The sequence below is a fragment of the Marmota monax genome, unplaced genomic scaffold, assembly GCF_021218885.2.
Source record: "Marmota monax isolate L192 unplaced genomic scaffold, Marmota_monax_Labrador192_F-V1.1 WCK01_AAM20220418_F8-fsc00157, whole genome shotgun sequence".
NCBI classification, from domain to species: Eukaryota; Metazoa; Chordata; class Mammalia; order Rodentia; family Sciuridae; genus Marmota; species Marmota monax.
Window position 1 is genome coordinate 578,599 of NW_026694573.1, and position 16,410 is coordinate 595,008.

Here is a 16,410-nt window from a genome sequence, read left to right on the forward strand (position 1 = left end):
GGCAGATATTCCATGCTTTACCTGATGGCATGTCCAGTGCAGGTCCCATAGACCCTGAAAATTTTAGTTTCCGTAAGCACCAGACTTCCGGGGAGGAAGCATTCTTGGGTGTTTTAAGGATGCAAGCCATCTGAGAGCTGCCTTGATAACCTGGAAGTAAGTGAGGTGATTCATGCCCTCAGCATCCAAAAGCATTCTCACCTATGCCATGGTGCTGTATAACATGGCTGCTTGCCTTGGCCCAAGACTTACATGCCACAGATGTGCCTTTCTTATGTCCTTCTGTTAAAACCTCTAATGAGCCCAAATCAATCTCTCCCAGGCCGGCGCTGGGAGCAGACATGGATGAGGAAACCTCAGAACACGGGTAATCAGAACCAGATGGCAGCCATGCTGTGCATTCCTGGCACCTGAGGTCATGTGCTATAAGAGCCACTTGTGGCCCGAGATCCTTTCTAGAAGGCCCTGCCCCAGGCCATGGCCTGGTCAGGGGCTGCTGTGGTGACCAAGAGACTCCTTGCTCAGGATGATACCCAGGGCTTGCCTTGGAGACATTTGGTGACACTAGAGCTGTGGGCCTGCCTTACCCAAGTGGCTTTCCCATAAGCCATCAGGTTTGGGCTTGGCTGTCGTCGAAAACAGGTGGTATGCAGGCCCTGCTCCTTCCTCCCATACTTGGGGCAGGGCCCACAGCCTTGAAGCAGGGACTGATTTACAGCTAGTAGTATTTTTAGTATTTTTAAGTCTTTAAGTAATAATCAGGCTTCTCAACCCCAGTCAGCCCTGGGCTGTGCTGTCTCCATACTATACTCAGTGAACATTCTGGCTGCACCACAGTGGTAGCTGCTCCCCTTCCTCTCCTTGGCTCTGCCAGGAGCTTCCCTTTAAATGGCAGTAGCAGAGCTACCTATGACAGCCAGGAATGAGACTGCAGGGTCCAGGGCCAGCTACCTGTGCATCCAGAGTTTCTGTGCCTATTGTAACAGGAGACAAGGATGAGGGCACAGACCTCTGGCCAGTGTTTTTGCATTCCCTTGGAGCCAGGTCCTCTTCATCCTTGGGAACACAACCCCCAGGACAGGTGCTGACCTTTTTCCGCTTTAGGTCTCTGCACAGACTTCTTGTCTCCCTCATTGCCTACCAGGAACTCTGTCCTCTTACCAGGCTCTCTGCCTTGATGTCATTACCCATTTCTAGGAGTGGCTATGGTAGGTGTAGAGTCTCTTCTCTCCCTGAGAACGGTGACTGCTCAGCTAGTTGCTCAGTACAGCCAAGTCCCTTGGCAGAAGCTGGATATTTTAGCCCCTCACAGGTGAAATCATTGGTATGGAAGCACGAGAAAGCTAGTGTTAGGCTGCCCACTGCCCTGCCTGTGAAGACCACAGTCCAGGGCTCTGCTGAACCCTTCTGCTTGACCTGGAGCAACAGGGGACATATTTAAAAGCAGCACTTTTCTCCCAGAAAAACTTCACACAGTTGGGAAATTTGTAGAAAGAGGGAATAGCAAGGAAGTGACCTTGAGTCCCTGAGTAAGTGTTCCTAGCCAGGCTCACTGCTTGTTATCCAGAGATCCTCTCTCTACCAGGGGAGAGTTCACAGGAGAGAAAAGAACAAGATGATATCAAGTCAGTCTTTTGTCCTGGTTCCTAGCTTCCAGTGTTCCCTGGGCCAACAGTGTTCTGGTCCTTGGAAGTCAAGGAAAGGACTTCTGTGTCTGCAGACATAGGCAAGTACATCCCACAAACACCTACACTGCCTCATGGTCCTGTCCAGCATGGGCCATCAGCTGGGTCATGGTAATGCTCCTGAAGGCAGCTTGTATGTAGAGCCAAGTGGGGATAAAGGGGCTGTGTAGAGGGGAGGGTACAGCCCAGCAGCTGGGCATTTTGCACACTGAGGACCCATCTGGGCTTATGGTTATAGAGTTGAAAACCTGTTCAGTCGCTTGTATGCAAGCATAAGCAGGAAGCACACAGGTTCCTTAAAGCTAGAGTTCTATCTATAGGACTTTGTCTATAGGAATTTTTCTATAGGATTAAAAATCTTCAAGGTATTTTCCTAATGATGAGATCAACAGAAGGCAAGTGAAGTGTCCTGGACACAGGGATAATGCTGGCTGAGATAGACAGCCAGAGAAGGGTGAGCCCATGAGGGGTGGTGGACACTGGGGACATTGGCAGATCCATGAATAGATGGACTCAGGCACTGGAGAGATGACTGAAAGAGAGGAGGTTGGGCTGATAGGGTCCTTGGCCATGAGATAACAGAACAAGTGACAAGGCGATTGGAGGATAAGCAGTTGAGGTGCTGGTTGTATGTAGAACCCAGAACTTGCCTCATGTGTGGGCAATGACATACCAGACTAGGCTGGATTAACAAGGAGGCTGTGTTTGCAGCAAGTTATTGAGAGTTTTTCATCAGGTGAGATTCCTTCTTGTGGGGGAAGAATCTGAATCATGAATAGGTGCTGGATTTTACCCAATGTGTTTACTACATCTCTAAGACTGATAGGGCTTTTTTCCCAGAATCGTAATTTAGTGAGTTTTGTTGTTCAAAACTTTTGTTTGTTTGTTTTTTAATAGCAACCAAATAAAGTCAAGTGTGGTGGAACACATTTGTAGTCCCAGCTTCTCAGGAAGCTGAGGCAAGAAGATTTCTTGAACCTAGGAATTTGAGACTAGCCTACTGAACCCAGGAATTTGAGACCATTCTATTCTATGCAACATAATAAGAAGTCCTAAAATAACCTAATATTTAGCGTGTTGTCTTCTCACTCTGCTGTGCTCAGCTGGAGATGTTCAGGGCCTTGGATTGGCCAGTACCTGCTCTCTTTCCCTCACCTAATGTTGTGAATGGTATAGAAGGACAAGAAGCCCTAAAATTTGGGAAGCAAGCAACTCCTCTTTAGTCTGATTGATGAATAGCTCTGGGCAGGAAGAATATGCTTCATTGTTGTTTTATTTTGTTTGCAGTGCTGGGGGTGGAACCCAGGGCTTCATTTGTGGTTGGCAAGTGCTCTACCTCTGAGCTATACCCCAGACTGAAATCTGCTTGAATGGCCATGGTCAATCTGGTTCTGATTACCACTATGGCAGGTATTTTCTCTGTAGAGATGGTTCAATTTTTCTTTCTTTCTTTTGTAGTGCTAGGAGTCGAACCCAGGGTCTTGTGAATGGGAGGCAAGCACTCTACCAACTGATCTATATCCTCAGCCAAAATGGTTCAATTTTTGTAGATTTATTTTGGCTTTCTGATTTTAAGGGAAGTTTGCATTTTTCTAGGTATGTGTCTATAGGACTAAAAATCTTCAAGGTATTTTCCTAATGACCATTTTATAGTTGTTTGTAATGAATATGTACATTTTTGCCATATTCACAGTACTGTGCCTTTTTATTTTTGATTAATCATCTCTCTCCCCGTCTGTCTCTGTCTCTCTCTGTCTGTCTCTGTCTCTCTCTCTCTCTCTCTCTCTCTCTCTCACACACACACACACACACACAGGATTAAACTCAGGGTTGCTTGATATTTTTAAGTTTCTGAGGCTGGCCTCAAACTTGGAATCCTCCTGCCTCAGCCTCCTGAGTCACTGACATTACAATCTTTGTTGATCTTGAAAGTCTGCATTTTGTTTTTTTTTTTTTTTTCTTTTTTTTTTTTTTTTTTTTTTTGCATTTTGTTTTTTATTCATTATTTCTGTTTTTATTTGTCTCTTTCTTTTTTCTGTATTCTCTGGGTTTGCCCTGTCACTCTAAATTAAATTGGGTATGTAACTCGTCAGTTCACAGTCTTCGTTTACCTATGTATTCCCACTGGATGACCCTCTAGCTGCATCCTATATCATGAGATTTCATCATCCCTCACTTGTAGACAAACCTGTTTTTATTTGTTTTCTGGCTGCTGAGCTGATTAGAGGGTTTTTACGTTCCAAATGTTTTGTTTGATTCTCCCCCCAACTCCAGTTATCTTTTAGTTTTCAAATTCTAACTTAATTACATTGTGGTCAGAGAACAAGGTCTGAATGATATCAGTTCTTTGAAATTCGAAGGGCCCGTCCAGTTTGCATAAGTATTCCATATGTGCTTAAAAAGAAAGTTCCTTGTGCTGTTAGACACACAGCTGCACATGTAAACACTGGATCAGGCACAAAGGCCTGGCTGTGGGCAAGGTCGAGGGACCCTGAAGGTAGACCTCATGCTGTGCCCATCTTGTTACTTTTCCCTGAGTTCCTGTCCATTTTTGTTCTGTGCATTTGGAAGCTACCTTGGGAACGCGCAAGTTTAAAATGATAATCTTCCTGGTTAATTGGTCCTGTTTTTAGTCACCCTCATTATTTCCAGAAAGGACTTTTGCCCAAAAGCCTATTTGTATGTACTAATTAGTATGGCTCAGGCTGAGTTTCTTTTGGTTACCACTTCCCTTTATCAATTTTGGAGTTTTTGATCCTTTTCCCTTTATTCTTCCTGGCTCTTCAGATACAGATGTGCCTTACTGAGCTGAGTGACTGCCTTTTGAACTGTGAAGTTGCCCAGGACATTCTTCCATTTCAGACCCTCCTCCCCATAAGCCAAGAAAGCCATCCTTTGTTGGGGCTTGTTGGTAGCCAGTGCTGGTGGCCTCTGGGTTTGTGCGCTTGGGTATGGATGGTGCCCAGAGATGATGCTCTGGAAAGTTGGCCATTGGGCCCATATTTCAGCATTCTGCTTCTGCTAGGCTGTTGAAAAGTCATCTCCCAGCCCAGTAACCTTCCACTATCGGCCTGTCCCACAGATTTTGACATATTGTATCTTTGTTTTAATCTAGTTCCAAGTATTTTCTCTTTTTCCCTTGAGATTTCTTCTTTGATCCATAGGTTCCTTAGAAGTATATTAGTTAATTTCCAAATATTTGTTGATTTTATAGATATTTTTAATCTAGTTTAATTCTGTTGTCAGTGAATGTATCCTGTACAATTTCAATGTTTAGAAATTTATGGAAGCTGTTTTTTGGTCCAGCACATGGTGTGTCTTGGGGAGTAGACCACATGTTTTTAGAAAGGACGGGTGTTCTGCAGTTGTTGGGTGGAGTCTTCTGTCAGCATGGGTTAGGTCACTCCAGGCAGTCTGTAGTTCAAGTCTTCAGCATCCTTACCGATTTTTTTTTTTTTTTTGTCTATTTTTCTACCAATTCCTGAAGGAGAGGTCTTAAAATCTCTGATTGTGATTACGAACATGCCTTTTTCTCCCTTCAGTTCTGCTAGTTTTGCTTCATGATCATTAAAGCTTTTGTTAGGGATATAAGCACTTCAGATTATTACCTCTTCCCTTGACCCTTTGTTCATTATGAAATGTCCTTTTGTGTGTATGCATGTTGCTGAGGATTGAACCCAGGCCTTCATATATGCTAGGTAAGTGATCTATTCTGAGCTATATCACTAGGCCTAAAATGTCCTTCTTTATTGCTTATGATATTCTATGTCTTAAAGTCACCTTAACATCAGTTTTCTTAGGTTTTTTCCTTGCAACTTTTTCCATGCTTCTATTTTCAACCTATTTTGATCTCTTCATATTTTATTTATTTGTTTTGGTACTGGGGATTGAACCAAGGGGTGCTTTATCACTACATCCCCAGCCCTTTTTATTTTTTAATTTGAAATAGTCTCCCTAAGTTTCTGAGGCTGGCCTTAAACTTGCAATCCTTGTGCCTCAGTCACTGAGATTACAGGCATGCATCATCATGCCCAACTTGATCTCTTCTTTTTTGGGGGTAGGGTGGGGTACTGGGGATTGAACTCAGGGGCACTCAACCACTGAGCCCCTCCCCAGCCCTATTTTGAGGGTTAAAATTAGAGACAGAGTCTCACTGAGTTGCTTAGTTCTTCACTTTTGCTGAAGCTGGCTTTGAACTCATGAACCTCCTATCTCAGCCTCCCAAGCCAGTGGGCTTACAGGCCTGCGCCACCACACCCAACTGATCTCTCCATATTTAAAAAAAAAATCTTTTGTAGACAGTATGTACTTGTTAATTCTTGCATTTTGATTGTTTCTGACAATCTATGCCTTCTAATAGGAGCATTCAATGTATTTGCATTTAATATAGCTATTGAAACATCTGGAAGTAAGTCCATCTTTTATATTTGTTTTCTACTTCTTACTTCTGTTTTTGATCCTTCTTGTGTGCTTTTCCTGCCTTTTTTAATGTTAATCAAATAGAGTTGTGCATCATGGGCTACATTCTGAGAAATACATTGTTGAACATTTTCATCATTGTTTGAACATTGTAGGGTATGCTTTGACAAACCTAGATGGTACAGCCTACCTGTACCTGTATAACCTAGTCTCCATGGCATGTGTCTTCATAATATGTTGGTCAGTCCATCATTGGCCAAAAGATCATCAGGTGGCATATGACTACATTTTATTTGTAGTATTTAGCTTCATTTTCTGTCTTGGCATCTTAGCTATATCTCTTGTACTTTTTTTCCTGTGTGATTACCCATGAGTTAAAAATATTCATCCTTATCAAAGTCTGTGTAGACAGTGTTGTCCACATCTCACCTCACAAATGTAATAATCATATATTAGTACCATTCCATATATCCACTCCCCAGTCCTTACTGCTGCTATTGCTATATATTTGACTGCAGCACATATCAGAAAGTCCACTTCACAATATTAGTTTTAAGTCATCTGTAGTTTAAGAAAACAAGAAATTTTAAAATATATTTACTCACTTATTTTGTAGTGCTCCTCCTATAAAATTAAATTCCTTTAACTGGAAGAACAGCCAAGAAATGTAGTGTAATTCTGCTGGCAAAAAAATTTCCCTAGTTTTTTGTTTTGTTTTGTTATTGCAGTACTGGGTCTGGGTATTGAACTCTGGACCACCTACCACTGGGCCCTTTTGTTAATTTTTTATTTTATACAAGGTCTTGCTAAATTGCTGAGGCTGGCCTCAAACTTGGTAATCCTCCTGCCTCAGCCTCCTGAGTCACTAGGATTACAGGCATGTACTACCATGCCCATCTCTGGTTCACTGTTTCTAATAAGAAATGCTGATATCTTCTTTTCATTGCCAAGTATACAATGTGTCTGATATTTCTTGGCTGTGCCCAAGATTTTCTTTTTTATCATTGATTTTCAGTAATTTGACTTATCATTTACTTTTGTGTAGGTTTTTTTCTTATCCTGATACTATTTTGCTGAGCTTTTGACCTATAAATTGATGTTTTTCTCTAAAATTGGTAAATTACTGGCCATTATTTCTTTAAATATTTTTTCTCCCACCCTTTCCTTTTTTTTCAACTTCCTGGGACTTCAATAAATTAGACAGTTTGACATTGTCTCATTGGTCCCCGAGGTCTGTTCGTTTCCTTTTATCTTTTCTCTTCTTCAGATTGGATAATGTCTATTGATCTGCTGTGTAGTTCACTAACTTTATAGAAAATAATTTCCTAATAATTCCCAATCTGCTGTTTGTTCTATGAATATTTTATTTGAGTTATTGAGATGTTCAATTCTTTATTTCTCTTTTTTAATATAATTTCTATTCTTCTAATAGTTCCTATCTGCTAACTCACACAGATAATTTTTGTAATTATTTGAATGCAATTTCCTTCACTAAAAAAAATTTAAATAGCTTCTTTCTAGTCTTTATTATGTTCACTATCTGTACAATTTGGGGATCAGTTTCTGTTAACTGGTTGGTTCTCCCCAGCCATCTTGACTGTGGGTCTTATTTCCTATTTCTTTGCATGTCTAGTAATTTTTTATTTGTGTGCCTGATATAAATAATACATTATAGAGACTCCAAAGTCTGTTTTTTGCTCTCAAGAATATTTACCTTTTTTTCTAGTAGGCTCTTCAGTTATTGTTGCTCGCCTTGAACTTGTGTATGCTTGGTTTTGTGCTTTATTAGGGCAGGTTTATGGAAAAGTTATTCCCAAGTTCCTTTAGTGTAATAGAACTCAACTCCCAAATCTACCTCTCCTTCAGACAGGGCTTTGTTTCTAGCATTGTTACAGTATGTCTAGGTGGGATCCTTATTCCTGAAGTGAGGACATTCTGGCATCTCAGCTGGTCCCAATCCCATTTAATCCTGTAGCCGCCACACTCTGTTAAGTTCCACATAGTATGCATTGAACCATGCATTGCCCGGTCCTTGAACAAGGACTCAAGGACTTGTAAGGAACCCCCACAGTCCACAGCACCCTCAGAACACCCAGCTCCCATTTTGCTACCTCATTCCCTCAGATTTCAGCCCTCTAGCTTTCCCAAATTCTGATCTCTGCCACCCAGCTTAACATGACTGCTGTGTTCTACCTGGAATTTGTGGTCAGAACATTGTCCCTTGGCAAAGAACACTGAGGCTTGCTCATCAGCTGACCTCCTCTGCCTGTTGTCTGTCTGTAAACAGTTACCATGTGTGTTTTATTCACTTTCATGGTTGTTTACAGTGAGATGACTAGTCTGGTATCAGTTACTGTATCATAACCACTTTTCTATGTCCTTGCTTTATGAAGGATAAGCCTATTTATTTGCCAGTCATAGTTCTTCATTGTGAATCGTACTTTTTATCATTGTTTAAGTGTCATAGATGATCTTAGTGCTTTGGCTCTAAATTTAAATTTTTTCTATTACTAAATGGGCTCCCTATTTTTCTTGTTTTCATTTTCCCTGTATATCTGCCAGTCACTCCTTTGGAGTCTCATACATAGCAGAGATCTGCATTTACCTTTGGAATCTGACCATAAAACTGTTGAGTATATTTGAATTTTTATTATCTTATGTAAATATATAGAGCGAATACTAGGAAAATAAGGTGGTTCATGTCAGGTGGAAAAGAAGGAAATAATGCTAATTTTTTTCATTATTTATGGTGGAATGTCAGATAATCTCTCAAGTGGGAGGTTGACTATTATGTCTTTGACTGCATATGACAAACAATGAGCAAATCAAGTGAACTTAACCCACATCCTCTCATTACCTCCTTCCATATTTCTGTTTATTACATAACCAGTTCTATAACCATAATCCCCATGTTTTAAACTTAATCCTGCAGGTAAGCAGACTTATCACTGTCTGCCAGACCATTTGCTGTAGTCCTCCAGTTATCTTTTATAAGAGTGAAGTTAATCTTCTTGTTCTTCCAGAAGAGCTTATGGGAGCAATATTCTTTTGAGTTCTTACATGTTCAAAAATGTGTATCTATTGTTTTTAAGAGTTGAGTGACAGTTTGGCTGGATGTAAAATTTTTGGACCACACTTCCTTTCTCCCCCTGTGAGCATCACTCCACTGTCTATTGGCACAGATATAGCCATAGAACATTCTGAGGACAGCCTACACTTTATCTTCATAATCTTTTTACCTGACTACCAAAAAGACTTTAGTAGCTATTAGATCTAGTATTTTACTAGAACATATCTTTTCTTTCTTTCTTTTCTTTTTCTTTTTTTGGTACCAGGGATTGAACCTAGAGGTACTTTACCACTGAGCCACATCCCCAGCCCTTCTTTATATTTTATTTAGAGACAAGGTCTCGCTGAGTGGCTTAGTGCCTTTCTAAGTTGCTGAGACTAGCTTTGAACTTGTGATCCTCCTGCTTCAGCCTCCTGAGCCACTGGGATTAAGACGTGTACCACCACACCTGGCTAGAGCATATCTTTTTTTTAATTTTTTTTTTAATTTATTTTTCAGTTTTTGGCGGACACAACATCGTTGTTTGTATGTGGTGCTGAGGATTGAACCCGGGCCGCACGCATGCCAGGCGAGCACGCTACCACTTGAGCCATATCCCCAGCCCCAACTAGAGCATATCTTAATGTTGATTGCTACATAATCTTTCTTTGGACTTAAATTGTAATACTTCAATTTCAAGAAATTAATATTGCTTTTCTAAATCAGTGAGTCCCAATATCCCATCTCTCATTACCCTCCTGTATTCTCTCCTATTCATTTGAACTTTTTATTTTCCTAATTTTTCTTATTTTTTATCCTTCCTGCCCTCCATGTTCTTCCTGTCTTTTTTCAGGGTCTACTCCTGTTTCTGCTTCCCTTTCATTTCTTTGAGTTTTTTCTTCCATTTATTTTTTGATCTCTGCCATTTCTAATCTCCTCTGTATTTTGCTTGTTTTATAGAAGTAATTTGTAGAGGTAATTTAATTCATGAAGTTTTGTTAATTTATGGCTAAATTGCTTTGTGACCCTTTCCATAGCCTTTGATAAATCCTGTCATTTGTTTTTCCTGTTTCTCTCCTCTTTTTTCTTTGTGCTATCTTTGTAGAAATGGTGATTTCCAACTGAAGATAATATGGCCCTATTAGGAGGCTCTTAAGAAAAAAAGGCTAAAGGGCTGGGGATGTGGCTCAAGTGGTAGTGTGCGTGAGGCACTGGGTTCCATCCTCAGCACCACATAAAAATAAAATAAAGAAGAAGAAGAAGAAAAGTCTGATACAAAGACTTCTTGGAACCCATGGCCAGGCCACACACAGAGAATCAATTAGTGGAGAAAAATCGCTATCATTAGGTGTCACAGTGTTGGCAAAGTGCCTTTGTCATTAAGTGTGGGAACAGAGATGCCAGATACTTTGCAATGCATGGTACAGTTCTACATAACCAAGAATGCTGTGTAATAGTTTTTCTTTTTTTTTTTAAGAGAGAGAGAGAATTTATTTATTTATTTAGTTTTTGGCGGACACAACATCTTTGTTTGTATGTGGTGCTGAGGATCGAACCCGGGCCGCACGCATGCCAGGCGAGCGCGCTACCGCTTGAGCCACATCCCCAGCCCTGTGTAATAGTTTTTCATTCGTTACGACCAAATACCTGAAGCAGGCCAACTTTATAAAGACACTTATTTAAATTAAAGTTCTGGAGGTTCAAAGTCCAAGTTTGGTTGGTTGACCCAAAGGTTTGTCCTCAGCAGGGCCCAGTAGTGGATGGTATCATATCAGGATGGGACCATGTGTAAAGGAATAGATTACATCAGCAGGCAGGAAGCCAGAGAGTCTGGGGTTCCAAAATTCCTTACAAGGGCACATCCCCAACTGAGCTAAGGATCTTCCATTAGACCCCAACTCTTAAAGATTTCATACCATCATCACCACACTGAAGACCAGACTTGCAACACAGAAACCTTTAGTGAGCACATACTTAAATATACTCAAACCACAGCCTATTGTGACTATGAAGGCAGCTTTGATTCCTTACTCACTTCTGGAGGCATGTGTCAGGGAGGGGTTAAGCAGGAGGTGTCCCATTTGCCCAGCACTGAGCATGGGGGCACTTGGCCTCTAGAGAAGACCAATATTCTGACAACTTCATGCAGGTAGAAAGAACCTATGTAATTCCTTGTTTTGCCCAGTGCCCTCCTGCCCATTTCTCAGAACCAACCAGAGACTAGGTTTCACCCACAGCCCAGTGAGCAGCACTACTGTACAGCTTTTCTTGCCACCCCCGGTGTTGTCTCCTTCATTCTGTGTCTTGCTCCATTTTCTGTTGCTATACTAAAATACCTGAGACTAGATAATTTATAAATAACAGCAGCCACAGTTCTGGAAGTTAGAAAATCCAAGAGTATAGTGCCAGTATTGGGTGAGGGCCTTCTTGCTTCATGATGCCATGGCAGAAGGCATCCCATGGTGAGACAGAGCAAGTGTGCTAGCTCAATTTTTTTTTTCTTATAAAAGCACTAATACCATCACAAACACCCCATCCTCGTGACCTCATCTAATCCTATTTACTCCCAAGAGTTCCACCTCCAAATACCATCATCATAAGAATTGAGGATTAATTTTTCCAACACATGAATTTTGGGGGTGGGGAGCATATTGAAACCACAGGACCCTATCTGCACCCTGTTGGTTCCTACTCTTGTCAGCTCTCCAACCCCTTCCATGTTTCAGTGTTTGACTTAACTCTTAGTGTTTCTGAAGATGAAATTTGTGTTCCTTATTCCCCTTGTGCTTTGAGGTAGTGGCCAGGAAAAATACTGACTTCATGGGTGCAGTCAAGTTAGAAATGTTGCCTCTTACTTAGGGTACAGTATATTCCCCATTATGAGGGTTCCTAGGAAAGTTGTGTTGAACTGTCTGCTGAGGGCTAGAAATTCCCTGTCTACTGACCCAAGGGCTCCTTGCTGATGAGCGTGGGAGTCAGAGCAGGTCCAGAGAAGAAGCAACTCTGCAGGGTTTCAGGCTAACCTGAAGGATATCTGAAGTCTCCCATCATGGCCAAGGGTTTGGCAGAGAGCAAAGAATTTGTGAGGAAGAAGACAAGGAGGAGGAGCTCAGCCACAGGAAGCACATAGCTATCAGGGAACCCATGGCTATCTCCTGGTTCCAGTTATGGGATAGGACAGCAGGATATTCATGGTCAGGTCTAACACAGGCTTAGGAACAGCCTAACGTTTCTCCCCTCCACCCTCTCTGTTACAGGTGTGCCACACTCATGAACTCACCAATCCTGGGATTGCTGATGTCATGATCCGGCCAGATCGAAAGATCCTGGCTACTGCAGGTTGGGACCATCGCATCCGCATATTTCACTGGAGAACAATGAAACCACTGGCTGTGTTGGCCTTCCACAGTGCTTCTGTCCACTGTGTGGCCTTTGCTGCTGATGGCTTGTTGGCTGCAGGATCCAAGGACCAGCGCATCAGCATTTGGTCACTGTACCAACGCACATGATCTGGGCACTCCCTTCTTGAAATACTCAAAAGACTGAAGGTGGGCCTCTCACTCCAGCCTTGACCCAGACATGTGAAAACTGATGCTCAAAGGCCTTTGAGGATCATCAGCTATGGTCCAAAGAGCATGGAGTTCTTACTGTCTTTATGAGGCTTGCTATTTCTTTCATGAACCACATTGTCCATATGACGATATCTCTGGTGACCTCCCAAATACCTGGCACCTGTGGCCTGATGATAGGCATGGTTCTTGCTGATGCCAAATGGCAAATAGCTCTGTCCAACAGCTTTGTCCTCACTGAAACAAAGCCATGAACACAGTGCCTAATGGCCCATTCTTGTCATCCTCATCTTCTGTGGGTACTCTAGAAAGAATGGCCTTGGAAGGATGAGGTGAACAGCAGGAGCGGGGGTCAGGCCTCACAAAATGGTCACCCTCCTGCAGCCTTACCTGCTACTCCCAGGCCTCCAAAAGCCCCTGAGGCAGCATCTGCCCTGCCTCATTTTTGACCCTGAGGTCCCTGGGTATACAGTACCAACATTCTTGAGAACCTCTGGTCCAGGCACTAAGCCCCATGGGTGGGGCCTCTACCACCCCACCCTACCCCCATTTATGTCCCCATTGTCTTTGGCATTATCACAGTAATCACAGAAATAGAATAGAGCTGGGGCTGAGGATATAGCTCAGTGATAGAATCCTAAGTTCACTCCCCAGCTGTTGGGGGGAGGGGGGACTAGGGCCAACAGCCATGAGGCATGTGTTCCAGACAAAGGATAAGAATGCTGTGAGTCAATGGGAAATCTGCTAAATGCAGAAATGTTCTCTTACAAAATGTCTAAGGAGAGCTGCTGCTCATGGACTGCCAATATCTCACCTGGAGACAAAAGATGGTAAAAAGGGGGTATTGGCGGAGACACATACCTGGCATCTGGTCCCTGGCTCTTGCTTTTTTTTTTTTTTGTCTCATGCATGCTAGGCAAGTGCCCTACCATGGAGCCACACCCCCACATCCCCTGCTTAAGGGCACAAGCAGGGTAAAATAGGCTGCTGACTAGGAGCCTGGGTCAGAACTATGCAGTGTTGAGCAGTTAGCTGATCATGTCTTGTGGCTGAAACTATAGATAGATAGACAGACAGACAGACTGACTGACTGACTGACTTTATTTTATTTATTTATCTTTAGTGGTGCTGAGGATCGAACCCAGGGCCTCACATGTGATGGGCAAGTGCCCTACCACTGAGCTACAGCCCTAGCCCTTGTGGCTAAATCTTTTTTTTTTTTTTAACATTTCATATATTTTTATTTTTATATTTTTAGAAAATCATTTCATGACAGAAAATTGCTATAATCAACAAATATTTGAAGTAAAAAAATTATGTATACAAACCATAGTGTTTGACAATAAAAGATTCTAATTTCATATGTTGGCATAATCATTTTCAATGTTTCCTAAAATTACAACATTTTGTCATCAAGTGGCCTTGTGGCTAAATCTTGATGTGTGGGGACAAAGGCAGCGAATAGGCCCTCAACCTTGTATGCTTCATATGGTCCTATTCCTGCATACCAGCCATGAGCTTTGTATGGCTGGATAAGGTAGGCTGTGTTCCACCCTTCAAGCAGATTCATGTCCTCCAAAGCACTATAGCTGGTCGTGTGGAAAGCTGGTGGCCCAGGATTTCTGCTTGCTCAGCTGAGCTTCCTGGAATAGCAGTGAAACCAACTCTATGAGAGCACTGGAGTCCAAGAGTCTTGACTGATGTTTGTCCAGTTTATGTCCTACCTGATGACCATTGCTCTGGCACTGGGAACCTAATTTTGGGTCCCTCCCTTCCCCTTGCCCTAGCATCCCTAGAGGAAACCCAGCCCAGGATAGCCCCTGGTACTACTTTTTTTTTTTTTTAATATTTGTTTTTAGTTGTAGGTAGACACAATAACCTTTATTTTATTTTTATGTGGTGCTGAGAATCGAACCCAGTGCCTCACGCATGCTAGGCAAGCGCTCTAAAACTGAGCCACAGCCCCAGCCCCTGGGTACTTCTGATGTAAGGTTCAAATTCAGTATTCACCATGATAGGAAACAAGTTCAGGCTGAGGATGTAGCTCAAAGGTAGATCGCTTGCCTAGCATGTACAAAGTCCTAGGTTTGATTCCCCGCGTGCACGCGCGTGCGCACACACACACACACACACACACACCCTGAATTATTACTTTCAGATCCTCCTGGGTAAGGAAAGTACAATGAGTCAAGAGGACAGTCCTTCATCCCCAGATCATACAAAACAGGAATGGAGAGTCAGGCAAAAAGAGCACAACTAGTAGTATATATAGGACAAGAGTACGTGAGTTGCTTTAAATTTATAGGCAAGTATTTGACTGATCTGTTTAAAGGAAACAGCCTGAAAAGTGGAAGCCCAGTCTGCTAGGCAGGAGAGATACCTTCAGGTTCTTATGTCTGGTCATGGACTTGAGCCATGTGTGTAATGTTCTGGTGCCCAGATATCCTCCTGTCCAATGCCACAGAGTGGATTTTCTCCAGTTACCAATTTATCACAATAAAAATAGCCTATTTTCCTTAGAGGTGCTGCTATTCCCTGGATCAGTCAGTAAGGCCTTCCTGAGAAGTCAAGAGGCTAGTGGTAGTCATCCATCTCATATAGATAGACTACACAACAGGACTTGGGCAGGCCACCTATTTCCTTTCCCCATCACACCTGGAAGTGGCAGTCAGTACACATCTGCTGACAGGTGTGAGCCCTTCTGCTCTCTGAGGACTATGTACCCATGTGCCCACAAAAGTGGTGCTCTGGGAAAACATTCCTAGGGCCCAGCAACTTTTCTGCATACTCTGCATACATGGTCTGCAGGATCCAGGTAGCTTTGCAAATATAGCCCCGTGATTTTCTTTCCATATTGAAATGCCTTTTCTGACTATTTCAGCTGCTAACCAAGCAACCTTCTTTAGGACTTGAACTTAAGTGCTTATTTCCTTCGTATCATTTTAGTATTGCACCAACCAGAATGGCTAAACCATGAGGATTCAATACTGTGGATCAGCATTATCTTCTAAGCAAACAGAAAAGAAAATGTGATTCACAGGTGACACCTGGAGTTCCATGCAGTGTCCCTGGGATGAGCCTGGGGATGGTGGCTCCTGAAGTCAGTATGTTGGACTCCATCCTCACTCATGCAGCAAGACATTTCCCAGTGCATCCAGCCTGTCAACTGAGAGGCACAAATTTCATTTATCTGCCTCTCCAAATGTTCTTCCATAACATTCTTTGACATAGTGGGGAGGCCACTCACAACCAAATAAAACTGGTGTTTAGAAGTAGCAATAGACATTTCTTGTGTTCTGTGCTGAGTCTGATTGGTGTATTCTACCTTTTTTTTTTTTTTTTTTTTTTTTTTTTTGTACCTGGGATTGAATTCAGGGGCACTTGACCACTGAGCCATATCCCCAACCCTATTTTGTATTTTATTTAGTGACAGGTCTCACTGAGTTGCTTAGCATTCACTTGCCATTGCTGAGGCTGGCTTTGAACTCACAATCCTCCTGCCTCAGCCTCCCAAGCTGCTGGGATTACAGGTGTGCACCACTGCACCCAGCTCCATAATGTTCTTATTGGAAGAGTTTCTGTGGGTCAGGAACACAGTCGTGGTGTGGTCATCCTCTGCTCAGGGCCTCACAAGGCTGCAGTCAGGGCAGCCTGGGCTCCTCTCCTATTCAAACCCAGATCCTGTGGC

General features: G+C 42.5%; 1 protein-coding gene across 3 annotated transcripts in view; it reads left to right on the forward strand.

Annotated features, from left to right (window-relative positions):
- The window catches only part of Gnb1l (G protein subunit beta 1 like), a 72,540-nt gene extending 56,543 nt beyond the window's left edge, over positions 1-15,997 (forward strand). For 2 of the 3 annotated variants that reach the window (XM_058571727.1, XM_058571728.1), the window contains exon 8: positions 12,411-14,083. In XM_058571727.1, coding sequence (XP_058427710.1) covers positions 12,411-12,662 — 252 coding nt within the window. In that variant the 3' untranslated portion in view covers positions 12,663-14,083. Of the gene's footprint in view, positions 1-12,410; positions 14,084-15,668 lie in introns of those variants that run through there. The other variant, XM_046421147.2, reaches the window with a different exon arrangement.
- The last annotated feature ends 413 nt before the right edge of the window (positions 15,998-16,410 follow it).